Source organism: Penicillium maclennaniae (genome assembly GCF_028827695.1).
Source record: "Penicillium maclennaniae strain IBT 15551 chromosome Unknown utg000006l:1.0-2513246.0:1.0-2515036.0, whole genome shotgun sequence".
Lineage (NCBI taxonomy): Eukaryota > Fungi > Ascomycota > Eurotiomycetes > Eurotiales > Aspergillaceae > Penicillium > Penicillium maclennaniae.
The window spans coordinates 1,932,985-1,958,563 of NW_026623218.1; the positions used below are offsets into that span (position 1 = coordinate 1,932,985).

At 50.8% G+C, this 25,579-nt stretch overlaps 12 protein-coding genes across 12 annotated transcripts; 7 read left to right on the forward strand and 5 right to left on the reverse strand.

Annotated features, from left to right (window-relative positions):
• Positions 1-741: 741 nt before the first annotated feature.
• N7477_006997 (M18 family aminopeptidase) lies at positions 742-2,455 on the forward strand (the record flags this gene model as incomplete). The annotated part of the gene is made up of 8 exons (XM_056968660.1): positions 742-799; positions 850-911; positions 963-1,064; positions 1,113-1,248; positions 1,315-1,394; positions 1,454-1,798; positions 1,837-2,303; positions 2,350-2,455. 8 exons carry the CDS (start codon positions 742-744, stop codon positions 2,453-2,455), a joined length of 1,356 nt encoding a protein of 451 aa, XP_056821456.1.
• A 243-nt stretch (positions 2,456-2,698) lies between these two features.
• On the forward strand, positions 2,699-3,783 carry N7477_006998 (DSC4 family protein; the record flags this gene model as incomplete). The annotated part of the gene is made up of 2 exons (XM_056968661.1): positions 2,699-2,910; positions 3,003-3,783. The coding sequence occupies 2 exons, from the start codon at positions 2,699-2,701 to the stop codon at positions 3,781-3,783; spliced, it is 993 nt and encodes a 330-aa protein (XP_056821457.1).
• Positions 3,784-3,939: 156 nt separating this feature from the next.
• On the reverse strand, positions 3,940-4,956 carry N7477_006999 (ATP-dependent Clp protease proteolytic subunit; the record flags this gene model as incomplete). Its single annotated transcript, XM_056968662.1, has 5 exons — positions 3,940-4,364; positions 4,416-4,557; positions 4,610-4,635; positions 4,712-4,730; positions 4,786-4,956. The coding sequence occupies 5 exons, from the start codon at positions 4,954-4,956 to the stop codon at positions 3,940-3,942; spliced, it is 783 nt and encodes a 260-aa protein (XP_056821458.1).
• A 354-nt stretch (positions 4,957-5,310) lies between these two features.
• Positions 5,311-6,474, forward strand: N7477_007000 (uncharacterized protein; the record flags this gene model as incomplete). The annotated part of the gene is made up of 1 exon (XM_056968663.1): positions 5,311-6,474. The coding sequence occupies one exon, from the start codon at positions 5,311-5,313 to the stop codon at positions 6,472-6,474; it is 1,164 nt and encodes a 387-aa protein (XP_056821459.1).
• A 409-nt stretch (positions 6,475-6,883) lies between these two features.
• Positions 6,884-9,685, reverse strand: N7477_007001 (Zn(II)2Cys6 transcription factor; the record flags this gene model as incomplete). The annotated part of the gene is made up of 4 exons (XM_056968664.1): positions 6,884-8,208; positions 8,391-9,039; positions 9,095-9,206; positions 9,294-9,685. 4 exons carry the CDS (start codon positions 9,683-9,685, stop codon positions 6,884-6,886), a joined length of 2,478 nt encoding a protein of 825 aa, XP_056821460.1.
• Positions 9,686-12,223: 2,538 nt separating this feature from the next.
• Positions 12,224-12,877, forward strand: N7477_007002 (uncharacterized protein; the record flags this gene model as incomplete). The annotated part of the gene is made up of 1 exon (XM_056968665.1): positions 12,224-12,877. One exon carries the CDS (start codon positions 12,224-12,226, stop codon positions 12,875-12,877), a length of 654 nt encoding a protein of 217 aa, XP_056821461.1.
• Positions 12,878-12,987: 110 nt separating this feature from the next.
• N7477_007003 (uncharacterized protein) lies at positions 12,988-14,207 on the reverse strand (the record flags this gene model as incomplete). Its single annotated transcript, XM_056968666.1, has 6 exons — positions 12,988-13,113; positions 13,146-13,658; positions 13,715-13,806; positions 13,861-13,929; positions 14,034-14,055; positions 14,118-14,207. The coding sequence occupies 6 exons, from the start codon at positions 14,205-14,207 to the stop codon at positions 12,988-12,990; spliced, it is 912 nt and encodes a 303-aa protein (XP_056821462.1).
• A 1,138-nt stretch (positions 14,208-15,345) lies between these two features.
• N7477_007004 (antibiotic biosynthesis monooxygenase family protein) lies at positions 15,346-16,104 on the reverse strand (the record flags this gene model as incomplete). The annotated part of the gene is made up of 3 exons (XM_056968667.1): positions 15,346-15,465; positions 15,527-15,852; positions 15,909-16,104. 3 exons carry the CDS (start codon positions 16,102-16,104, stop codon positions 15,346-15,348), a joined length of 642 nt encoding a protein of 213 aa, XP_056821463.1.
• Positions 16,105-16,719: 615 nt separating this feature from the next.
• N7477_007005 (uncharacterized protein) lies at positions 16,720-17,496 on the forward strand (the record flags this gene model as incomplete). Its single annotated transcript, XM_056968668.1, has 1 exon — positions 16,720-17,496. One exon carries the CDS (start codon positions 16,720-16,722, stop codon positions 17,494-17,496), a length of 777 nt encoding a protein of 258 aa, XP_056821464.1.
• Positions 17,497-17,997: 501 nt separating this feature from the next.
• Positions 17,998-18,986, reverse strand: pdx1 (uncharacterized protein; the record flags this gene model as incomplete). The annotated part of the gene is made up of 2 exons (XM_056968669.1): positions 17,998-18,779; positions 18,908-18,986. 2 exons carry the CDS (start codon positions 18,984-18,986, stop codon positions 17,998-18,000), a joined length of 861 nt encoding a protein of 286 aa, XP_056821465.1.
• A 400-nt stretch (positions 18,987-19,386) lies between these two features.
• N7477_007007 (uncharacterized protein) lies at positions 19,387-20,289 on the forward strand (the record flags this gene model as incomplete). The annotated part of the gene is made up of 1 exon (XM_056968670.1): positions 19,387-20,289. One exon carries the CDS (start codon positions 19,387-19,389, stop codon positions 20,287-20,289), a length of 903 nt encoding a protein of 300 aa, XP_056821466.1.
• Positions 20,290-20,877: 588 nt separating this feature from the next.
• N7477_007008 (cohesin subunit SMC1) lies at positions 20,878-24,883 on the forward strand (the record flags this gene model as incomplete). Its single annotated transcript, XM_056968671.1, has 6 exons — positions 20,878-20,908; positions 20,962-21,055; positions 21,114-23,324; positions 23,395-24,390; positions 24,443-24,809; positions 24,866-24,883. The coding sequence occupies 6 exons, from the start codon at positions 20,878-20,880 to the stop codon at positions 24,881-24,883; spliced, it is 3,717 nt and encodes a 1,238-aa protein (XP_056821467.1).
• Positions 24,884-25,579: the final 696 nt, after the last annotated feature.

Consider the following 25,579-nt stretch of genomic DNA (forward strand, 5'->3'; position numbering starts at 1 on the left):
GAGAATGCTGAAGAAAGGTGTACCAAGGGCGAGCCATCCCTCTCGACCTGAGGTCACGCGTCGGTTGCGCTATCCCCGATTGGGACTCACTGTGGAATCCAGTTCATCCACTTTTGCACTTAATATCTACGATCCGACCGTCCATCACTGGATCTATAGAACTCGTCTCTCGCGAAGAGCCTATCACTTTCAGTACTCGGCATGAACATTGCATGATACCAATTCAGTCGAGATCAGGATCCCCGGAACGGACTGACCATGTGGCATTTGTTATGATTTTGATTAGTCTCAGTCTAAGTCTTAGTCTCAGGCTTGTTTTGATAACGCGACTCAGGCCTAGAGGGAAGTAAACTCGGGCACTAAACCGTCGATTCAGTCACTTAGAATACCTGAGTGGGGGGAAAATCAGAGGGATCTGACGCGAAGGGCGCGCTCATCCACGCGCCGGGGACGCGCAGAGCTTGGGCCATAGCAACCCATCTCTGCCAATCATTTCAGCCAAAAAATATAGAAGAGACCGGCGTCAATATTGTTCCGTAATGGATTATCAGAGATAGCTTCTGGGGCCCCATAGTCCCTTATCTTGCAGCTCGTTGCTTTCGTAGTGCGCCCCCATTCTCAAAGGCGAAGTGACAGTCACCGCCAAAACGGAAAAACCCTTTCACTTCCACTTCTCCGCACTGGACTATGCCCCCACGTCTGTCGCTGCGATCTGTCTTTCAATTCCATCGTTACTCTACCATGGCTTCCAAGCAACCGGCCGTGGACTTCTTGTCCTTTGTCAATGACTCCCCTACTCGTATGCTCTATGATGAAACTGGTGTGGAACCTATGCTGACCAAGGTCTAGCCTTCCATGCCGTCAAATCTGCCAAGAAACTGCTGAACGATGCCGGCTTCCTGGAAATCAAGGTACCCAGAGCTTCCCCCACAATTTTCGATCGGCACTCATTCTGCATATAGGAACGGGATTCTTGGGCCTCTACTTGCAAGCCCGGTGGCAAGTACTACCTAACCCGCAATACCACCACTCTTGTGGCTTTTGCCATTGGAAAGAAATGGACGGTATGTATAATCTCAGCCAAAGGCAGTAAATTCACTGACAATTTTTAGCCCGGAAACTCAATCTCCATGATTGGTGCTCACACCGACTCGCCTGTCTTGAGGGTTAAGCCCGTGAGTAAGAAGAGTGGCGAGGGCTTCGTCCAGGTCGGCGTCGAGACCTACGGCGGTGGCATCTGGCACACTTGTATGTCTACCTCGAATGATTAAACAATTACTCGAAGCATCTGATCTCTAACTCTGACACTATCAGGGTTCGATCGTGACCTAGGTGTTGCTGGTCGTGTGATGACTCGTGCCGCTGATGGCTCTATCGTTCAGAAGCTGGTCAAGGTCGACCGTCCCAGTATGTTCAATCTTACACAGAATTGAATTTTGAGCTAACTTTGCAGTTCTTCGCATTCCCACTCTGGCCATTCACCTGGACCGCCAGGAGACCTTCTCCTTTAACAAGGAGACCCAACTCTTCCCCCATTGCTGGCCTGGCGGAGGCCGAGCTCAACCGCCCTGCTGACTCCAAGCCCGCCGAGGGCGAGGAGGCATTCTCCCCGTTGAAGTCAGCGTCTGAGCGTCACCACCCTTACTTTGTGGAGATGATTGCGGCTGAGGCCGGAGTCAAGCCGGAGGATGTCCTTGACTTCGAGATGATCCTTTTCGATACGCAGAAGTCCTGCCTTGGCGGCATGAGCGAGGAGTTCATTTTCTCCCCCGCCTGGACAACCTCAACTGCTCCTTCTGTGCCATAGTTGGCCTGATCAACTCCGTGGCTGACAAGTCAGCGCTGGACAACGAGGATGCTATCCGTTTGATTGCCCTTTTCGACCACGAGGAGATTGGCAGCCGCACCGCTCAAGGTGCGGACTCCAACGCTCTCCCGGCTATCATTCGTCGCTTGTCAGTACTCCCTTCAAATTCTGCAGCCGATGTCGACTTGGCTACTGCCTACGAGCAGACTCTCTCCACTTCCTTCCTGGTGTCGGCAGATATGGCCCACTCCGTCAACCCCAACTACGCTGCCAAGTATGAAGCCGATCACAAGCCCCAGATGAACAAGGGCCCTGTGATTAAGATCAATGCTAACGCTCGCTATGCCACTAACTCTCCTGGTATTGTGCTTCTCCAGGAAGTTGCACAGAAGGCGACGAAGGAGAGCGGTAACCCCATTCCCCTGCAGCTGTTCGTCGTCCGCAACGACTCTAGCTGTGGTAGCACCATTGGCCCGATGCTGTCCGCGGCTCTTGGGTGCCCGTACCCTGGATCTGGGTAATCCCCAACTGAGCATGCACAGTTGTCGTGAGACCGGCGGTACCTATGATGTTGATTATGCTACCCGTCTCTTCACTGGCTTCTTCCAACACTACTCCGAGCTGTCGAAGACCATCTTCGTGGACTAGACATCGTCATGCAGATAGACTGAAATATTCTGGTAGAAAAAGAAATAACAAAATCATGTATTATCTCACAATCCACACAGCTCGTAAAGTAGATTAACGTCAAAAAGAGCTCGAGGTATATGCACGTGGTCGGCCCGAGATGATCCCGCATCTCCTTTAACTCCACAGCTTATCATCTCCCCGACCCCATTGATCTGGAGCCTGGACGACCATTTCGCTCGTCCATGCCCCCCATGACCCTCTATGACCGACGTCGATGCCTTTCGAGATGCGGAGTACATCGCTGACGTGTCTGGCATTGTCCTCGACGATGCGCAGCCAGGCTCGTCCGCACCCAGCAGCAACAGCCGCGTGAGGAAACTCCAGTCCTCTGCAAAGATCGCCTTTATTGACCGACTGCTACGCGATCTGGACATTTTGATTTACTGTCAACTTTCAGCGTTGTATTACATGGAGTAGGTTGACTCCTTCCCCGCTATTCACCAGCCCGCATCTGCCCACCCGTGTCGAAAGAGCTCACTAGCTGACACCTAGCTCTGCCGTATAGCTGCTCTTTGGTTCTATTTGCCGTGCGCGCCATAGTGGAACTGATATTCTTCACACCGAAAGCACCGCCATTCGACCCGACGCGAAATCAACCCTTCGTCGGCGCCATCATAGCCAGCAACCTCTTCTGCATGACCTTCCACGCCTTCTTCATCCGACCCGAAGCCGGCGAGAGCACGCGCGGTTATCTCCACGGCGGATTATTCATCGACTTCATTGGTCAAAAACCAGTACTCGTATTAAGACTTCTCTTATTCGACCTATTGATATTTCTGGTTGATTTCGTCATGCTAGCCTTGATCATCGAGCGGGTCAAGACAGCAGGCACAACGCCTACATCATCCACCACTACAGGTACAGAGCCCGAGACGAATACACGTACGGAACCGTCCTCCGAACAACAGGACCATGACGCAGAGGAACGAGGCGTCATACGAGAAACTGAGATCACGAACTCAATTATCACCCCCGAAGCATCACCGGTCGCTGAGATCGACGAGGATCTAAATAACGAGCGAACGACACTCCTAGCTGATCCCGGCGAAAGCAGCTCTGCACAAACACCGCGCGGAGGCCACCCATTAGACTCGTATTCGTCCGGACAGGCCACGATCCTGGAAATGGGTTTCTTCAGTACGATACGCGATCAATGGAAGTACTCGACGACGCCGCGACGACCGACGACGGGTTATGTGCCTACGCCCGAGACAGCGACGTTCCTTCGGCAACGATTCGGACTACAAGTTGGGACCGATGGACGTATCGTTCGAGTGGACCGATGACCAATGTCATTACAATGTATTTTGAGGACATTGGAAGCTATAGGCAGTACTCTGATGCTGGTCACCGAGATTATTATCTGGTCATCGAACATGGTTTGCAATCTCGTATGGATGTAGTCATGATATTAATGCAAACGATCGGTAGCCCTGTAAAGTTTAGACAACAGGCGGCTTCCCCTCACCGACACCACCATCCTCCTTACCCTTTACCCTACGATCCAAAATCTCATCAACAAGACCGATCTCCAACGCCTCCTGCGCGCCCATGAAGTAATCCCGCTCCATCAGCTTCTCAATCTCGTCCAATGTCATTGTCTTCTTCCCCGTCAAATGACGCTGATAGATCTGGTTAAGCTGGTGGCGCACGCGCAGGATCTCTTTCGCGTGGATGGCAATGTCAGTCGCTTGGCCGAAGTATCCGCCCGAAGGTTGGTGAATCATGATTGAGGAGTGGGGGAGACAGTAGCGTTTGCCGGGTTCGCCGCCGCAGAGGAGGAGGGAGCCCATTGAGGCGGCTTGACCGACGCAGATTGTGCTGACTGGGGAGGCGATGTAGGTCATTGTGTCGTAGATTGCGAGGCCTGGCAAATTTGGTTAGGTATTGGCTGGACACGGGGTGGTGGGATCGGTACCTGCTGTTACGGAGCCACCGGGCGAGTTGATGTAGAGGTGGATTGGTTTCTGGGGATTATCTGCTTCGAGGAAGAGGAGCTGGGCGACGATGGAGGCGGACATGGACTCGTCGACTTCGCCATTGAGGCAGATGATGCGTTCCTATTTGATATGAGTTTTTGTTTGAAGGAGTATTTGCAAGTATAGTTTGTACCTTTAAAAGTCGAGAGAAGATATCATCTGTTCGGGGGCGCAAAGACTGTTAGCTAGATCCTTCAGTGGAGGGGATCTCGTTGGGGTTGTTGAAGCTACATACAGGTGTGCCAGCCACCGCCCTAGAGCTTGTCAGTACCGGTGTCAGGTTGTGCAGGTTACAAGAGATTGACATACCACGGTCTCTGTCACAAAGGGCGTGGGTGTCCATCCCCGCGGAGGCGCGCGGTCGAACGAGGGCGCACAGCTTGAGAAGGATCGCGGAATAGCTGTGATAGGTCGGACGGTAGAGACTGATGGTCGGGCTAATGATCGTCCCAGGCGAGAGATAGATAATGTCGGGCGCATCTTGACGGCTGCGACTGGTGTGGTGAAGGACGGTGAGAGATGCGGAGCGGAGCTATCGATAACTCTATTCGCGCTAAGATACGAGCCTTTGTGACTCCGATAACAATTGATGATATAGGTTTCAATTGAGCGACACTTCGACCTTGACTATGGGATTGACGATATGGAGATTCCCAAGTATGATTCGATTGTGAACTCCTCAAGATCTTCATATCTGGGAATTTCATATGCCCTAAAACTGCTTTGAGCTCTCCAAAACCACTCCGCAAATGGCAACATCTGATTGGCGCAATATTCGCGGTAACTTGGCATTAGAAAAGCGCAACTCACCATTTCTTGCATCCTCAAACCCAAATGGAGTGCGCCAGCCATCGCTTATCATTCGCAACATGGCGACTTCGCACCTTTCGCCAGCTTCTTGCTACATCTCATCAGTCGCGCGTCGCTCGCCGCCCCATTTCAACCTCTCCACGCCATGAAGCTGCGGAAACCAAACCCGATACCGAGACACATATTCCACCATCACAACGACTACCTCAATCGCCTCTAGTCACGGACATGCGCACTGGACCCGAAAAGCAGCACAAAAGACCTCCGACCAAAGCAGACCTCGAACCGTTGTCCAAAAACCCCTGGGCCGTCGCACTTGCATCACCACCACGCATGTGCACCCTCACAGGCGCGAGGATCCCACGCGACCTCTTAGGACAATGGGGTCTACTGAAAAATCCCACCTCAGGGCTCAATTATATGCTACCTGTGGGCCTTCTTCAGGAATCACTAGCACGCGATTCAACACCTGTGCGGAAACCAGACCCCAATACGTCAACAGGCGAACACGAATCAAGCATCACACCAGTTCGAAATGAGAAACTAGGTCGTACGCTCTTCCTACGAATGGTTGATAGACTTTCCTTCCTGCGCGTTGTAGCACCGATTTTCGCCAGAAGCGCGGGGAAGAAACCGGCTGTTGCGAAGATGGTGCCGTATCGGTGGAAACATCCTCATGGCCCGATTAATGCGAAAGAGGAGAAAAATATGGTGTGGATGAAGGATATGCCGGAATATGTGCTTATGCATATGCGGCGTGATGTTGCGAGGAAGTTGGAGGCTGTGAGACAGAAGTGGGGGCTTGGAGGTGAGGATGGAGTATGGAGTGCTCTTGATGTTCAGGAATCCTCGGATGCTGGAATGGTGGATGCGCTGGCGCGGTTGAGACCGATTGAGAGAGCGGAATGTGGTGCAATGATTATTCTTCAACGTTCGGGGGCAGTTGAGAATGGGAATGTGAACGAGGTGGTGCACCCGCAGACGCAGAAAAAGATTCCCGTGTTTGATCTTTCGAAACTTTTGGCTGAGTCGGATTTGGATGCTCTTCGTCAGACCGGAGCTGCGCATTATCAGCAGGGGGCGCTGTTCTTCAGACCTGAGGATCCTTCGAGTATAAAAGCGATGCTGTCGCTTTGGAAGCTCAAGCTTTTCCTAGAGGAAGACCCCGCTTTAGACTTGTCGAAGTAACAGAGGGCTCTGTCTAGGATGAATTCTTAGCGTTTATTTTACAATCGACAGTACCATCTTGAAATGGCTTTTCTTAAGAACCACGAAAGCAAACCTTCTACTTTTCAGTTCACTCAAGTCGAAGCATACTATCGAATGAAAATTGATGTTGCGGCACCCACGCCTACAGCCATCTAGATAATGTCAACCCGAGACGACCGATGCAAATGCGTTTCATGCAAAGATATGCCAAGGCGCTATGATGGAATGTGATCTAAAGTAACTTTTATAGAAGAAACGCTGATGGGGAAGGAACACCGTGTGAATGATCGAAGCATATGGAATAAGAGATCAAAGGAAAGGATAGTCGTGTTCGTTCCTTTCGTCGTCTCCTGGTAGAGAGGGGGAGTGGGGGTGGGGCAGGATTGGATCAATTCGGTTCCCGATGATCCTCGTCAGTAGACGGGAATAGCGATCGAATGAATTCCTCACTGAGTGGGTCATATGGGAAATATGAATCGGCCATCTCGACAGGTCTTTGGAATGTGGACATTAGGTCGGGAGTGGGAAGGTTGAAATAGCTTGTCCACAGGTCCGCTTCGGGGACCGGGCGCGAGCCGAAGATGGAGATTTCTTCCGGGGGCAATGTGAAGTATTCGCGGGATGACGGGGTGAGAGGAGGATGAAAAGGGAGATGGGAAGTGGTCACAGAAGAGTTAGGATCTTGCTGGTAGGGATGGGAGGGGATGTCATCGACGGCGTATTTCATGCCACTGGCGAGTTTGCGGAAGCTGGAGTCGCAGAGTTGCCATGCACGGCGGGAGCTGTGTTCAGGCATGGCGTAGAACCAGCGGATGCATTTTTTCGCCAGTCGGACGAAGTTGTCCTCCTCCTCTGGCATGTGAACACTTCCGAATGACAGCTCGAGGAGAAGAACTATCGCAGCTTGCATCAATTGGCGCAAGATACACCACCAGGGGCAGATGTCGTAGAGTTGGAGAACATTCGGCTCATCGGGGATCAGGTCGATCATACCGCACGCTGACTGTAAAGTGACGACTGCCATCGTGTGACTGAATGTAGGCAAGGTTCCATTTTGACGTGCATCTCGCCGACAGAGGCACGGGCGGCCGAGAGTGATTCGGACGCTGTAGTAGTGAAAGCCCAGAGCCAGTTTACAGCGTAGCTGGTCGTGGCTGTCGTCTGTCTTCTTTTGGGTGAAATCGAGCCCCGTGGGAAGACTGGACCGCCAGAAATCGATTCGAGACTTCGCTTCATCGATTCGGCTTTCAATTTCCGACCACGGTAACATGACGCAGTTGGTCGAATAGATCTTGTTGATGATCTCCTGGGCAATAACCGTCAAGTCGCAGTTGTATAGATAGCAAACGCCGAAGTTGATTGGTAGGCTTTTGACCCATGATTGGTCCTTCGGATGGGATCGGTCTCTGCCGAGAGTTTGTCGGATAAGTGAGCTCGCCATCACGTTGTTGATCTGTTCATCTCTCAAAGTTGGGTCGTTCAGAATTTCGAGCGCGGCCGGATCTTCTTGGAGCTGATCCTCTTCGTATGGTAAGGGCAACGGGGTCGCGTAGCCTCCATCCATGGTAGAAATCGCTCGACCGGTCATAATGCCTAACATATGTTCAAAGGAGTATATGCACCACCAAACTTTATACCGAGCTTCTTTAGAGATGTTGGGGGTTTTCAAACTATTGTTCTTCAGGTTGATACCGAGGGTGATTGCTGAACGCACTGCCAACGCTGATATTCTCCAGGCCCTGTACAATTGATTAGGGCCGATGCAGCACAAGAAGAGAAAGGTTCTGGTGCGAACCTGTTGATTTGGTCCGAGGCAAGGAGGTAAAATGCAATTAAGCCTTCCACTTGGACTTGTTGGAGGTCGGGGTGCGCGAACAGGACCTCGGTGTTCATACTGAGCAGTCTAGCACGAGCTAGGTACATCAGATGGTCGTTCGCGGCTCCTCGCCATGGAGAGTTCATGAGGTGGGCGTGCTTTGCAGCGATAGCGAAAATGACATTCAAAATGGCGAGCCATTTTTCGCCAGGTCTGACGGAGTTAGATCGAGCGGAGTTGTCAAAAAAGGTTTGATACTGTGCGCAGAACAGTGATCTGCTGATAATGGGGAAAAAAGGATGGACGGTTTTTAAGTAGTCGTCAAAGAGCCGGTCCGCTAAATGTCGCGGCGGCATGGTATACTTCTGTATTGGTTCGGGCACGGATATGCTGAGGTCGTCAAGGTGATAGTTCAAGGCGCTGAGTGAGAACCTATCCTTTGTTTCGTCGTCTTCATCGCCTTCGGATTCTAAAGTGCCACACTTTCCACGGGCACGCTGTTCGGCCTCTCTCTTTAGCCGTTGCATCCAGGTGATTTCCGAGCTTTTGCCCATGTAGCCCGTGGCCCGAGTGTGTTCTGATCGATTGTGATCCTCGTCTACTCGGTCAATGGCGTCCAGTGATCCAATTGATGAGAGCGGAGACGTTTCATCTGGTTCCATCTCATTCTGAGGTGTGGAGCGATAGGAGCGCGCATTATCAAAGGCACTTTCTCCCTTCAATTCATGCTTGGGATGAACCGGTTAGTCCTAGGACATTGCAGCAAATTTCAATTCCACCAACCTTGTCTAGCAAAACCTTGATCCAGTCCGTCGTGCGAGACTCGGCCGAATTCCGCAGATCGTCCAGAAAGTTTTCATAATCTTGCACCTCAGCAGTGAGCCGGTCAACCTCCCTGTAGGGCTCCAGTAGACCCGGTCAGTCCATGGTGTTCATTTTCTAGAGCCTCAGTACTGATGGGAAACCTTCCAAAAACACCCACCTTTTCATTTTTTCCCGCCAACCGACAGGATAGTGACAGGTCACTCTCAGTTCTCGACATTGTCGACAAACCGGGGTGTCACCACTGCATTTTGTTTTGCGCTGTCTACACGACTCACAAGCTCGCGGAACCCGCCGGTTGTAGCGCTGGGTGTTGTTCCCCGGCGGCTGGCGGGGAATCGCAACTTTGGCATTGGAGGCTTTGGCATTGGCAAATTTTGCATCCCCCAACGCGGGTGTAGAATTGGATGTTTTGCCCCCTCTTGGGATATCCGTGCCAGAAGGCCGCCTGGGAGTTGCAGGGGCACTATGCGGCCCTGATTGCTTTGCAGAATCATTCGCAGCACCCTCGCCCGGCGAATTGTACGAGTGTTTTTGTTTTTTGCTGGTCATGAGAGCAGTAGTTGACACAGAGAGAATAATAACTAGACTACTAGGGTACAGAGCTATCATTGCAAAAGAGGTGTGCCTTTTCCAGTGTGACACCTTTGGCTTCGGTTTGAGATGCCGCCAATGACAGCCCCGTATTTGCAGAATGCAGACGGGTGGGGATCCGAGCCCTAAGAGGTGAAGACAAAATAAAGCCATCCGATTACCCAATCTTGCGCGCCTCTCTCCGCTCTCGCTCCTCTCTGCCGACCGGATCGACGTCAATTGCCAACTACTCACAAGCGAAACGCTTGGGATTGGCCGGCAGCCCATCCGATCGTGCCCTTCTACCGGCTTTGGAGGGCTCGCTCGGGGAGGGGACGTGGAGATGCAAAGTGAACCGTAGAATATACATGACACAAGGTAAGGGACCAGCGCGGGTTGTGTTAGCATTCAAGGTTGGTTTCTTTGGGATTGGAGGAATCTCGTGCATGTGCTCGCGTGAGGCGTTTTGCTCATCTCTCGGCCATAGCTTCTGCTTTTCTCCACAATTGCCGCTCTCGGAATGGCAGAGCTGCTTTTCTCTACTACACGGAGACTTCGGACCAGCAACAACCCCGAGGCGACTTTATTTGCATCAGCTTGCTTGTTCGATCAACTATTGATTGCCATTGGGTGGGCTCGATTGGCAGTTATCGTTCGAAATCTCGCCAAGGTCGTGTATCGCAGCAGGTTTGCCCTCCCTGCCGCCGATCCGGATGTTTAGAGCACCACCCAACTCCCGCAAGGATCAAAAATCTCGTGGAGAGCGAATAGTCTTGTCGATACTGGTGTGCGATCAATACTTGCTAGGTGGGACCTCGAAGCATCGGCGTGGGAGGGACCTTGGGTCTTGTATAGCATTTGATCGAGAATGTTTGGTACTAAAGGGAACGGAGATACAAGTCCGCTAATTTGTGATTGGCAATCCTCAGTGAGGATACCCTTCCGAGCCCGTTATTGGCGGGATGGCAACCCAGTACCATAGTATCACAGTCCCCAATTGGCGGAATGGACTGAGATTCCCACATTCGGCTTTTTTAAATCTCGGACCGTCACGAAAATCAATTGACCCATGTTGTCGGGTTCACAAGGGGGATTGGAAAGTGGGACGCGACGGAGCATCAAGAGCCCCTTGTCTCCTATTGCGCGGGGTCCACGGAGTTGGCAGAGAAGCATCGCCCATCTTCAATGCTTTCTACAAAGTGAAGTGAGTCATGGTAGCCCGTCAATATCTCTCGGAGTCGATGTGTCTTCAAATCAAAAACATTATTGGCGGCAGTCGATCCCAGGAGCGGGACAACTATACACCGCCATTATAAAAAATGGGTCCGGCCCGGTATACTGGGCCGAAGGGGGTTCGGTTGACCCGGTGCATGCGTGAAAGAGCCCACAAACAGCCGAGAATAAGGTTCGTAGAAGCGAAGATAAGTGTATTTGCCCAGGATTCAATAAAGAGCATTAGTGAGATTGGAATTTCGAAGGTATCTGAGCAGGAAAAGTCAAAGGATAAATGACAATAGAGTAAATTAGACACAGGAGATTTGCGTAGTGTTCTGGAGAAATCCACAGGCGAGAAGAAACTTGGAATGTTCTGATATACAGAGTTTATACCTAGAAAAGGACAAGCTTCGGGGAAACCTGCAGTGAGTGGCAAATACCACGGCAAGTTCCGCTGTCATGGCTTTACCCAAATCGAATTAGGCCCCGAATGGCTAGGAATCTGCGATGTTGTCATCAATATTGTCATTTCAGAAATTAGCGATGACATCTGACGCAAAAAAAATAGAGAGGCCACTTCACCTACCTCTAAGAGCTAGTAGTCGCCATGTCTGATAGCTGTGACAGTGTCTTGAACGTCAATCATGTGTGTGAGCGGCGCACTAAGGGAAAGTATCAATGGCATGCTGATAACTTTAACATGTCCTATTTTGGCTCGCAGCACCTAGTATGAAAGCTCAGATATCAATTTGAATCTCCGACGTAGCTTAAATGTCCTGTCAGTGACCTAATCCAGAGAGACCGATGCCTCGGAGTTTCAACAAAAGTCCGCGGAGTTTCGACCCTTTGCCAACGGTCGTCAACGAAATCATCCACGACAAGTATAAAGGGCAAGACTCAGCAGGGAGACACTATAACATAATCATCGCGCAGTACTTCAAAAGACTTCTTCTTACCTTCTAATCTTAGTTCTCCCCTTTGAGACCGTCACACCCATCATTTTCTTGCCATCTCTGTAACCATGGAGGAGTGGACTTTCAAACCCAAAACCCGATACGAAAATCTGTGTCCTTATCACCAGAGGGAATAGAGGAACAACAGGCTTACCCCTAGAGAGAAAAGCCCCTCCTTGTATTCCTCCATTATTGGGGCGGCAGCTCATCAACCTGGCACAAGCTCATATCATCAGACTCACGACACTGCGTCAGCGAAGATTACCCAACCGCCACATTCGATCTCCGAGGCTGGGGCAAGTCCACTGGACCAGTCAATGATTACGAAGGCAATTATTCCGTGATCAAAATGGCAGAAGACGTCATCTTCAGTCTGCGTGAGCTTTCCAAGGATACTGAGAACAAGAAGCTTTTGCAACATGGAATTATTCTCGTCGGTCATTCAATGGGTGCGAAAGTCGCTCTCGCTGCTCAATTTGGGACTCAAGATGGATGGCTACTATCGAAGATCCGCGGTCTCATTCTCATTGCCCCGGCACCTCCCAGTCCGGTGAATCTGCCACCTGAGATGAAAGCTCAGCAAGAGGTTGCCTACGAGTCGGAAGAATCTGTTCGTGAGACTGTGAAATATGTCCTTGCCAAGCCTGCGAACTTGACTGAATCTGACATCGATATGATTGTTCGTAACAGCTTGGCTGGGAATTCTCTGGCGAAGAAGGCTTGGCCTTCGTATGCTATGAAGGAAGATATTTCTGGACTTGTGAAGCAGGCAATCGAAAGCGCCCCTTGGAAGGTCTCTCAGTGGCTGCCTCCCACGGTACGTGTGATAATGGGCGAGGAGGATGTTGTGCCAATGGACAGAGTGCAATCTGAGGTGGTGTCATTCCTGGAGAATCAAGGCATCCATGTCACTACAACTGTTGCGAAAGGCGTGAAGCACCTTCTACCACTTGAGGCTCCTGAACTTATCGCCCAGGAGGTCCGCCTTTTCTGTTGTTCTTGAGTAGTTGTGTTGGGTATTGGCTTCGTGGGGAATTTGAAAAATTCCAGATACCTCTAAAACAATATCGACTTCTATCATCCGATTATGTACTTTGTCCAATCGTAGAAACCTCACAGCCCCGATTCCAATAGGTCAGACAGCTTATCCAAATAAGCATGAGGGCGCACAGCACCAGAGACAAAGTCGTCCTTAGAGCTGACACCGGTCAAGACGCCAAGGGTGCCGCCCAGCTTGCCCTCCAATCCAAAGCGAATATCAGTGTTGACACGGTCCCGACCATACATGCGCGACTACGATCGAATCTAAACTTGCCCTCGATGGCATCCATCATGGCTTGGCTTGGCTTTCCAAGGGAAGTAGGCTCCGATCCAAGCATCATAATCAGTGGTGCGCTCATGGATCCGGCGCCAGGGAACAAAGTGCCCGAGTTCGGCAGCGTGGAGTCGATGTTTGTAGCGAGAAACACTGCGCCACGCTTAATGTAGTGAAAGGCTAGTGCAAGCTTCAAGTAGTTCAGGTGGAAGTCCAGGCCGACGAGGACAACGCCAACCTCCGAGTCCAACATGGAAGAATCACCCTCGGCGATGAGCTTGTAGTCTTGGGGCTGGATGTCACGGCGGTATGCCGGGTCCGTACCGCCGATAAAGGGAACATTCTCGGCGCGCAGTTCCTGTTCAATTCCAGTCTCACCGATCACGAAAACCTTTTTCTTATCCTTTGGCAGGTCAAGGATGCGCGAAATGTATATTGAGGCGCTGTACGAAGATGAAAAGACCTCTTCCTGAGAAGATGTGAGCCTCTGTGCTTGAGCTAATTTTTCAGACGAGATAAACTAACCACTGTACTTGGGATTCCAAGACTTTGCAGCTTCTTGCAGTAGTCCGCGCGGGACTTTGTGCTGTTGTTCGTCACGAATACCACTTGTTTGCCTAGGAAGAGTCAGCTTCCCGGTCTGTGTGTCGGTGACCGGGCGTAAAGCGCACCATTCTTGCGTAATAACTCCAGCGTCTCGACTGTTCCGGGGAAAATGTGGTCGCCAGACCATAGAACGCCTAAATCGCGGATTCCGTCTTAGTATATTGTTGTATGAGAGCTTGCGAGTCGAATGCGGAGGAGCGGAGAGAAGGCCGAGATCAAGGGAGCACAGAGGACTCACCGTCGCAGTCGAACAAAAAGACCTAGAAAATAGCCATTTAGTCGATTGATGGAGTGAGATACTTTGTGGATATGAGAGACCTACGTCGAACTTGTTCAAGAAATCGCGGAGACCATCCTTGTTGCCGGTCAAATAGAGGGGCGCCGGGGTCGACGCGGGGTTCGGATGGGCCATCTTAGCAGTGGATGAAACACAGAGATTGCGCGAAAGAAGCGCAGGATGTCCGTGGAATACGCTAGTGTCAGAAAGAGAAAAAGCGGGCTCTGAGCGAAGTCATCAAACCTGTACAACCCGAAGAGACTCGCCGGTGACTCGCCGATCGCGTGGGGCTGTCCGTGGGATCCCGATTATCTGCACCCGACTTTGCTCGCTACACAGTCCCCTCGAAATGATCAATAGCGGCCCCGTATTCGCGCTAGATGTTTTTTTAAACTGCTGTTGTCTAGTATCCGCCAAATTCAACTCCTTCGGCTCGCAGTCGCGGCAGGTGTTGTGCTGCCTCGGCTTTTTTTCGTTGCGTTTCTCCTGCGACACCTTCGAGGCCCAGAAAAGGAACAACTGAATCGATGCCCATACTGCACCCGTGACCATAGCAATGACCCTGAGATAGCCAATTGACCTCTTACCATCAGACGTCGATAACAGAGGATAAGAGGATACTGTTCGCGTCGCCAATAATGGATTGGATAGTCGTAGATGCGGAAGACCCCAAGTTGCCGATCTAATAGGTCAACCCCACCATTGAAAATCGAAGTGCTAGGGCGGCAGCTCAAGTCATTGAACAGGTCTCGGCACTCAAACGTCACTCTCAAAAAACTGCTCGTATGCAGGCGATCAACGACACGTTGCGTGGTAGGATATACGCCGGGATGATAGCACTGCCAAGGATACTCTACATCTCCTATCAATAGCCTCCTATCAAAGCCCCAACTTGATCAATGACTGCGAGTGATTACTGTGGTATCTGTCGCATCCATTCCAACCTGATCTTTTACATTCCCGGCTTTGCGCACAGTGCGCTTAATGGCTTTGGCATGACGGATGTGATGCATCTCGGAGACTGCGGACTCCTCTAGTGGCTTTGTCAAGGGAAGACTCCCACCTTGACGGTATCCCTCGCTCCATACTCGAGTGTGAGCTTCATTAGGTAGCGTAAGACCTCAACTAATAGTTGCCAACTTCTTCTCAATTTCCGGTCTTTCATACTAATTAATTGGAATGGGGGTTGAAAGTTGAGTTGAGATTCGGTTCTTAATAGTCTTGAACATCACTTCGTCCTGATAAGAAAAAGCAACACAAACGGTAAAATGCCCTAAAGAGGACCGATCTCTATCGCTTCAACTTCCACAAGGATTCGAGAGACCTCTCCCAAGGACTGGAGGGACTCCATAGCTTCCAGGAAGCCCTCTTCTTGAGATCCTTCCGAGTATTCCTACTCATGATTAGATCTCTCGCACATTATTTCAAGACTCATCATGGAATCAGGATGTTACCTTGAGCCCCTGCCAGCCGATCATCCCAGCAACAATATCATTCTCTGGACTAGAGCTAGTCCCGTATGCAGTGGGAGATTTACGTTCGGCCACGATATCAGACAGTTTCTCCCAAGCTTTCAAAGAGATGTCGACATTGTTGGCGTTCGAGATGGTAGTCCGGATTATCTCAACAATCGGCGATGAAGCTGCGTCGGTAGGGCCAACATTCATGTCAAAGACCTGTAGTGTTGGTGGTCCGGTCATCAAATGCTTTATGGTTGAAGCGGCATTTTGGAGCTGATCTGATTTGATGAAGTTTTGGAAGGACTCCATCTTGTTCCATTCTGAACGATGCCGCATGTCAGATCTTCATCAGTCCTGAGACGACTTGTTGACTCACCAAAGATGACAATCTCCCTGAAGTCTGCTTTCACGTCCTTTCCATTTTCGGTGACAATGAATCCTCGGAACCCACTGAGAAGTCCAGGATTTGGCTGTGTCAATTTCTTGCGGAATGTTGGGGCAATGCGTGTGATTATCTCGATTGAAGCTTTATCATTCTTTAGTGCTGGAAAGAGGAACTCGGTGATGGCCATTGTGGAAGAAGCGGGTCTTTTTTTATTTTTTGGAAGAGGAATGGGTGATCAGGTATCTTTCGAAGATACATATTGGCTTTTATACATGGAACAATAATTCAAATCCATAGCCATCCACCATCATGGACTGTGATATGACTGAATTGCAAGAGCCCACTAAGTGGAGTGAAGCCTTGCCCTGTGAATGGAGGAATGGACAGCCTTCCCGGGTTCCGCCGTGGGGCTGCGGACTTTCAGCGGATTTTTGGGTCATCCATCACACTTCTCCTCACTTTCGATCTTGGCCATAATTCCACTATGTCTGGCAGACCGTCCAATATACGCTCTAGGCAAAAGTCATGTGTCGCATGCGCCGGAGGCAAGCGGCGTTGCAACCGCCAAACTCCGCAGTGCTCACGCTGTCTCGCCCATGGACTGAAATGCACCTATGTTAGTCGACAACGGCAGCAAACCCCCTCGAAGATACAATTAATTGATTCTACGTCATCTTTGAATTTTGAGGACCTTCTGTCCTGGTTTCCGCCCGATAACTCTTTATTCGATCATACCGAAATTGCCACGTCGTGGATGACCCCGAGCCCTTATTTCACCGTCCCAACATTACTTCCCGCAGGAATGTACCCAGAATCCGCTGTTATTGACAGATGGTCATTGAACCAGGCGCTGCGGAGTATAATGGCCTTTCCGCGCATGTTTTCAAGCTCTCGGAGAACACCCTTTATTCATCATCGCTTGTACGATGCATATCTTCCAGATGCCATTCAAGACGCCCTTACTGTTTCTTCGGCGTACTGCAACAAGACCAAACAAACTGAGGATATAGTATTACGCATCTTGGAGAATAAGTGCGCGAAGCTCGTGAAACAGGACCATCAGTCCAGCACATTAGAGGAGCTTCTCGCAACGGTGCAGGCACTGCTTCTCTTTCACATCATTCAGCTCTTTGATGGTGATATTCGACAGCGCTCGCTAGCGGAACAGAACATGGATACACTCCAAGCCTTGACCATGCAATTACAGGTCCGAGCGACTGATATAGACTCGACGCCAACGTGGCAAGAATGGATCTTTACAGAGAGCATCCGTAGAACTGTGATTCTCTCGCTCTTCATTGACGGGCTCTACTCGGCGCTGAAGGTTGGCACTTGCTCCAACATTCGAGCATTGAGTATCTTGCCCTTCACTTCTAGTGTTGCTCTGTGGGACCTACCCACAAGTGCTTCGTGGCTTTCTGAGTCGCATGACTTGAGATCGAACACTGTGCTCTATGGGGATTTCTCACGGGCTTTTGAGAACGGACGTGTTCCAGGTGAATTGGACGAGTTTCAGAAGTTGTTGCTAACGCCGTGCATGGGTGAGAGATACAGAGAAGTGTTGGAGATGAAGGACTGATTGTTCTCATTCTTGAAATTATATAGGTCATATTAAGTCAATGAACCTCAACTCATCAAGCGGCGGTCCAGACTGGCCGGAACTCATGTAATGATGTTACGTCTTGGGACAATAGATTTTATGGCCACGCTTGCTATTACATCAGCGCAAAAGTAGACAGATCATCATCGTCATAGATCATGCTTGTGAATTGCCTATAAATGCGGTGATTTGCCCTTTGATATGCTCGCATGAAACAGATCTGGAGATTGTTTTGCCCCAGCTACTAAATATGAATGGTGTATACCATCAAAAACGAAACGGACATTTTGACCATGGAGATAACATCATGCAAAAGATACCATCGTTTGGTGGCAAGAGCCAATCAAGGCGAAAATCCAATTATCTATGCTACACTAAATACATGAACCTTGAACCCTCCAGAAAGCAGTGGATATGACATATCAGAACAAAAAGAAATGCTCGGGGGGGGGGGAGATTTATAACATCAGAACGGCAGTTTTAAAGCACCAAATTGGCGGGCTCGTACTGCAGGAGAATCTTGATACGTTCCAGGAACTCCTTGGCGCGCGGCTCATCGTCCTTGGGAACAGTCAAACTAAAGACGTTGCTGGCAACGCCGTCAGAAGGTGGCAGAGATGGAGAAGTAGTCTTCTTGGAGGGTTTGGCGGTAAGGAAGTCGATAATATCCTCCTTCACCGGCTTGGGCGCAGCCTGAGCCTCGAAGGCGTTCAATTCGGGAATGTAATCGCCCCGAGTTGTGTTGATAGGCGCGGCACCGAGGAGCTCATCGAAGAGCTCGTCGACAGAGCGAGGGTCGGTCTTCGAGCGAGGCAGATCGTCGTTGGCCAGGTCCGTAGCCACAGCCAAGAAGCGAGACAGAGGGATCGACACACCAGTCTCGCGCTCGATCTTGCTCTGCGCGCGCAATACCTCAGCTAGTGAAATGGAGATAGCCACCGAAGCCATAGCCGGCGGCTTGGCAACAACCTTCTCCGCGGCCGGCGCGGGCTTAGGGGCCGGTGCCGCGGCGATCTTGATGTTGCTCAAGTCCAGGTAGGTGAGCTTGGCGAGGTTCGCGGCTTGCGAGGCCGGGTACTCGGCGGCAATCTCGCCAAGGTAGGCCAGGACATCACCCTTCAGCAGGCGGCCCTTGGGTCCTGAGGCCGGAATCTTGGATACTTCCGATTCGGGGACGTTCTTCTGGTGCAGGAGCTGGGCGACGGAGGGGTAGAGCGGATAGGCGGGGTTCTGGGTCTGGGGAGCGGAGGAAGATTGGAAGCCTTCAAAGAATACAGGATTAGCTTCAGGCTGTTTTTCTCGTGAGACTCTTCCGGTTCAAGCCATTGCTCCGATAATGCGGGCATTTGCTGGAAACTTGACTCTCATCTTGGACACTTGGGGAACTCACGCTTGGAGATGTTGAAAATCTTGGGCTGGCGGCGGGCGAGCCTGGCCGAAACCTGGCTAATTGGGATCCTAGCTGCCATTTTTATGTTGTATGAAGCTTCCGGCGAGGTCGGAGTGAATGGACGGAGGTGTTCAAGATATGTCGCAACTCTCCGGAGTTGGTTTGTCGGCAGAGACGAAGACAATCGACCGAGTGCCCACCACCGCGTCGATCCGCGCTAGTTAGAATAGTTTCGTCTGAGGTAGGTCGCGTTGATGTTTGAAAGAGAGCACCTTGATTGATGTTGAGGGTGTTGGGAGCTCACCGGCGGCCGGGACGGGAACATTTTTCTGCCGCAGCTGTTTTCAATCTGTCGGCGCTTTCCGAGGAGAACAGCGTGATTGCTCCCTTGTTGAGTGAGTTCTCTCCTTGTCATTGGGCTTTTTACAAGTTTTGTTGGTCTCGATGACCTCGCTAACTCCGTTACTAGACCTTGCATAATGTCCGCCAGACCCGTTCTCCGCACACTTTGGCCTCGATGTTCGGGAGCTCCGGTGCGACTTGGCCTGGAGAACCAGTTTACATCGCCGTGGCGTTCTTTTGCTTCGAGTTCCCCTCGCTGTGCTGCCCCTAAGCAACCAAAGCGTGCGCCTCGAACTGTCGCGCAAGCCTCCGCGCAACCCTCTCCGCAGCCTGCGACGCCTTCGATTCGTGCCACAGTACCTTTTAAAGATGCTGGAAACCTGGGTAAATTGAACATCAAGGTGGCAAGACTGGGAGAAGTGTTATTATTCAAGGCACCCAAAAAGCGTGTCTATGTTCTGAGTGCATATGGCCTGTTCGCAGCCTGTATGGCATTTTCTGTGTATCATGCAGAGACCTACGTCGCAAATGAAGACCCCAGGCTGCGCCAACCCGCTTGGGTGAAGGCTATGATGGGTGGTGTTTGCGTGATCATGAGTGGTCTCGGTGTTGTTGCCTTGAGCAGGACACATAATATCGTCCGCAAGATGACAGCTTTCCACTCCCAACACACCTATCTTCGCTTCGAAGTCCGGCGCCTAGTGCCTTTTATGAAACCTCGCACGTTTGATGTGTTACCCTCGCAGGTTTCTTTTCGTCGTCGACTTGTCGTCTCACCGCAGGGCGCCGCACGGTATCAAAGGGACAGCATGAAGGTTGGACGAGCGGATCAACCACAGAAAAGCGTTTTCAAGGCACCAATTGAGGGGCTGAGCCGTGTTTGCTGGGGAGCTTTTATGTCTGTACGTCAGCTTTTCACCCAGGAAGACTTCATCCTCTTGGAGATTGATGGCAAAGGCATCTTCCGAGTGGACTCCAATGGCGTTTTAACGGAGGATTTCCTGGCTCTTGGTAACCCTGTTAAATTCACCGATCATTAATGCGTCCGAGATGGGATAGGTGACCCCCCTCTGCTCCCAAGCCTGTCTACGAGGCGTCGCTGGAATTGACATGGGTGCTGGAGGCGTATCAACAATGTATATATAGACTTTGTACCAACAATATGATAGGACCAAGGACCGCGACTCGAATATGGCCTTCAAGAACAGCTGTATATGCTCAATATTTCACTTTTCCCGGGCAAAAAGATGACAAGTGAGAGCGAAGGAGATATCTAGTCTACTATGGCCATAATTATTGCCTTTGTTCTGCATTGAATAGACAACTCCACTCACTACAGCAGATAATCCGGAGATTAATGGAACGTGTATCAATTGAGAATCGATATCGTCACCAACAACAGGCTTGAAAGACTCGATGAAGGTAAAGTGTAGATGAGCGAATCTAGAGTTGATTCCAAGGTTGAGCCACGTGACGACCGGCGCGCGACGCGGTTCCCCATATCGCGCCCCTCCTACCATCTCTTTCTCCGACGAGCCTTCTCGATTCCCCGACTTGTCACCTCGTCCGTCTCAGCTTGTTCGCTTGTTTGAGCGTGTTGCTTCCATAGGAGGCTGCTGCGTGACAAGATGGGCAAACTTATTCGGCTGGAGCTTTTCAGTATGGATTGTCGCAGACACCGTGCCGCGCACGTTCGCTAACTTTGAACCCAGACTTCAAATCTTACAAGGGCCACCACACCCTCTTGTTTGGAGATGCTTACTTCACATCAATCATTGGCCCTAACGGGTCTGGCAAATCGAATTCGTATGCGATCCCGCAGCTCACTTTGGTTGTTTCACTTTGTGTACTAACAGCGTACCAGGATGGACGCCATCTCCTTCGTTCTAGGAATCAAATCCTCACACCTGAGATCTACGAACCTTCGCGATCTCGTGTACCGCGGTCGCGTCTTACGCACTTCGAAAGTCGATGTCGACGGAGAGCCTATCACCAACGGAGAAGAGGGCCAAGAGGAAGATGACGAAGATTTGGATGCTTCACAAGATGCAGGCGGCAAGAACGATCCAAAATCCGCCTGGGTCATGGCAGTTTACGAAGATGACGCCGGCGAGGAGCAGCAATGGCGGCGATCGATTACCAGTCAAGGTGTCAGCGAGTATCGCATCAACAACCGAACCGTGACTGCTCAACAATACAACGAGGCTTTGGAGGCGGAAAACATTTTGATTCGAGCGCGCAACTTCCTGGTGTTTCAGGGAGACGTCGAGGCCATTGCTTCGCAGTCCCCACGAGACCTCACTAGGTTGATTGAACAAATCTCTGGCAGTTTGGAGCACAAGGCCGAGTATGAGAAACTGAAGGCCGAGGCCGAAGAAGCTGCCGAGCAACAAACCGTTCAACTCAATCGTCGCCGGGGCATAAACTCTGAGGTCAAGCAATACCAGGAGCAGAAGCGAGAGGCCGAGACCTTCGCGAAAAAGGCCGAGGAACGTGACCAGGCTATCATTACTCACATCCTGTGGAAGCTCTTCCACTTCCAGCGTCTGATCGATGCTTCCAGTGCCGACATTCAGAAATACCAGGACGAGCTCAAGGAATACCGCCGAGGCGTTGAGAAGTACGAAAACAACGTTGAGGACGCCAAGAAGGAGCACGCGCGCGTTGGTCGTGATGTCGGGAAAGCCGAGAAAAACATCTTGAAGAAGGAAAAGGATATTGAGGAACTCAACAACTCCTTGGTCCCCATTGATGAGAAGGTCGAAATTACACAAAGGAAGGTTGAGCGCTATGGGACGAAGATCACTGAGATCGGCAAAGAGCGTTCAGCCCAATCTGATAACGCCAAGCAACTCGACAAAAATTTGAAGCTCGTAGAGAAAGCTCAGAGCCAATGGGAAACCGAATGGAAAAACACCACCAGCAAAACGGGTGGCCAGCTGAGCGAAGCTGATCAGCAAGAGTATCACAAGCTCCGTGAGGAGGTCAGCAAGCGATCATCTGCTGATCAGTTGACTCTTGACAACCTGCGCCGACAGCGAAAAACCGAAGCCGAGGCTGTAAACAGCTTAAAGGGCAAAGTCGAATCCACCGAGTGGCAGCTGAAGAACCTTGAGCTCGATGCGTCCAACATGAACGACCGAAAGTCGGCTCTCAACGACACCATCAAGGCTACTTCAAAGGACATTGACCGCAAGAAGAAAGAACTAAACGCCTTGACATCAGAGCGTCTCAAAGTTTCGCAGATGCGCACAGAATGGGAGGAGAAGCTCCAGGTCGTCTTGCGAAAGTTGCTTGAGGCTGACGATGGAAAGAAGCAAACTGAAAAAGATATCCGGGCCAAAGAGCTAATCTCAACTCTGAAGCGCATCTTCCCTGGTGTGAAGGGCCGTGTGAGTGACCTCTGCCGACCCAAGCAGAGGAAGTATGCCGACGCAGTGAGTACTGTGCTAGGCCGCCACTTCGACGCCATCGTGGTGGACAATGAAAAGACCGCCAAGGAGTGTATTCAGCATCTTCGCGACCAGCGCGCCGGCCAGGCCACCTTCATCCCACTTGAGACAATCCAGGTCAAGGCTTTCAATTCTAACCTGAAGGGCATGCATCGCGGAATGCGTCCTGCCATCGAAACTGTTGACTACGATGATTCTGTCGCGCGTGCCATCAGCTACGCCTGCGGAAACTCAATTGTTTGTGACGATCTGGCCACAGCAAAGTATCTGTGCTACGAGCGAAATGTCGACGCGAAAGCAGTCACCTTGGATGGTACTGTCATTCACAAGGGCGGTCTGATGACCGGTGGTCGAGGTCCTCAGCAAAATAACTCGAAGCGTTGGGAAGACTCCGAAGTGGAGAACCTTCACAAGCTCAAAGAAAAACTCATGAGCGATCTTGCCAACCTCCCGAAGGCCCATCGCCGTGGCTCTGAAGAAGAGACCCTTCAGGGCGAGTTGGTTGGTCTCGAGCAACGGTTGAATTATGCACGCGACGAGCTGAAAGCTCTTGAAAGGAACATCGAGAGCAAAGGCAGTGAACTTGACTTTGTCAAGCGCCAGGTGCAAGACTTGCGTCCCAAGTACGTTGAGAGAGAAGGAGACCCTGGATGAGATGGATGAGGCCATCGAAGCCTCCCAAGCCTCAGTTAGTGCTGTCGAAGATGAGATTTACCGCAACTTTTGCAAGCGCCTCGGCTATGACAACATTCGCGAATACGAAGCACAGCAGGGGTCCTTGCAGGAGGAGGCTGCGCAGAAGAAGCTTGAGTTCACAACGCAGAAGAGCCGCATTGAGAACCAGCTCAGCTTTGAGAAGCAACGCATTCAGGCAACAGATGATCGTATCAATGGCCTGAAGGCTCAATATGAGCGTGACATGACTTTGATCGAGGAGCTCAAGAGTCAGCAAGAGGAAATCCGTAATCAGTTGGATGAGTTTAGTGCCGAACTTGAGCTTTTGCGTGAAAATCTCGAGAAGCAGAAAAAGATCTACGTGCAGTCAGCTGAGAATTTAGCCGACCAACGACGAGAGCTTCAGAAGCGCAGCAAGCATGTTGAAAGTGCCTTGAAGGATATTAACGGACTCGAAGCCGAAATCCAACGGAACTCATCTAGCCGATACGCTCTTTTACGACGATGCAAGCTCGAAGATATTGACCTTCCATTGACGGATGACTCTAACTCCCTGGACAAGCTTCCTATCGATGACCTGGTGCAGGCCGCTGATCCGGATGCCATGGATGTTGACGAGGCTGATGATTTGGACGGTGAAGGCCCCGTGGTTCAGGACTATGGCATTGAGGTCGACTTCGAGTCCCTTGGAGACTCTCTGAAAGAGTCGGCTGAAGAGAAGCTCGAAGAGGAGTTGCTCGAGAAGGTTCGCACTCTCAACAACGAGCTTGACAAGATGGCACCGAATGCCCGAGCCATGGAACGCTTGGAGACGGTTGAGAACAAGCTTCGCAGCACTGAGAAGGACTTTGAGGATGCTCGCCGACAAGCTCGCAGGGCCAAGGATGGTTTCGAGGAAGTGATGAAGAAGCGCTCTGATCTCTTCAACAAGGCCTTCACACATATCTCCGAGCAGATTGGTCCGATCTACCGTGAGCTGACGCGGAGCACGAACTACCCACTAGGTGGACAAGCGTAAGTTTCTATGGTTTTCTAAAGCCGGGAAGTATGTCTGACAACATCACAGGTACCTGGATATTGAAGACTCAGATGAGCCTTACCTCGACGGTATCAAGTACCACGCCATGCCTCCTCTGAAGCGATTCCGCGACATGGAGCATCTTTCTGGTGGTGAAAAGACCATGGCAGCGCTCGCCTTGCTATTTGCCATCCACTCCTACCAACCATCACCCTTCTTCGTGCTCGACGAAGTTGACGCTGCTCTTGACAACACGAATGTGGCCCGCATTGCCAATTACATCCATGACCACGCCGCCCCTGGCATGCAATTCATTGTCATCAGTCTGAAGACTGGTCTATTCCAGAATAGTGAAGCCCTTGTCGGCATTTACCGTGATCAGGTGGAGAACAGCAGCAAGTCCTTAACGCTCGACGTGAGTTTTTCCTATTATCTCTTGATTTCCACAGCTTGACTGACTTTCACCTCCAGCTCCGCAAGTATACCTGATCTTGACTCGAGACCACTTTCATGATGAACTTTGATATTTCTTAGCTTGTGTAAATTATTTCTCCGGCACTTCTTGCATCGTTTATCTTCATCAGTGGCCGAGGCCGTGTGCAACGGCGTCGGCAGCAGTTTCATCTGCGATTCAGTTAATTCATACCATTTCCTGTGGAAATCACTATTTTTTATATAACTCCTCCCGCCTTTCAGTAAGGGTTCTCCAGCGCACTCGAGTCCATGTTTGCCTTAAAGGACATTGAGCATGTTTAACATTCCCGGACTAAGAAGAGAACTGAGATGTTGAGCGGTCGCGGCTTGGTAGTCTGAGAGTCACCAATTGGGGATTTCTTTGGATGAAGAAGGCACAAGATAATACTCAATATGAAACCCTTGGCAAAAGAAATAGGTCACAGTCAAGAAGGACTAGAGTATAAAACATAGAATTCTGGCCTCCTAAATCATCGCTTTGTTGGACGGCACAATAATTCAATAGCCGACGCTTGAGTACAACACCTGCAAAGATCGTCTCTCCACATCCCCAGATGTAACCCCCGCATCGTGAACCCCAGAACGCGCACTAGCTTTGGTCCTCGGATACTGGCTACGGCTAATTTCGCTCCAACTATCTGCGTCATGATCATCGCATCCCACATTCCAAGGCCCTAGCGCCACAGGACGGCTTTTGAAAGCTTGTAGTAT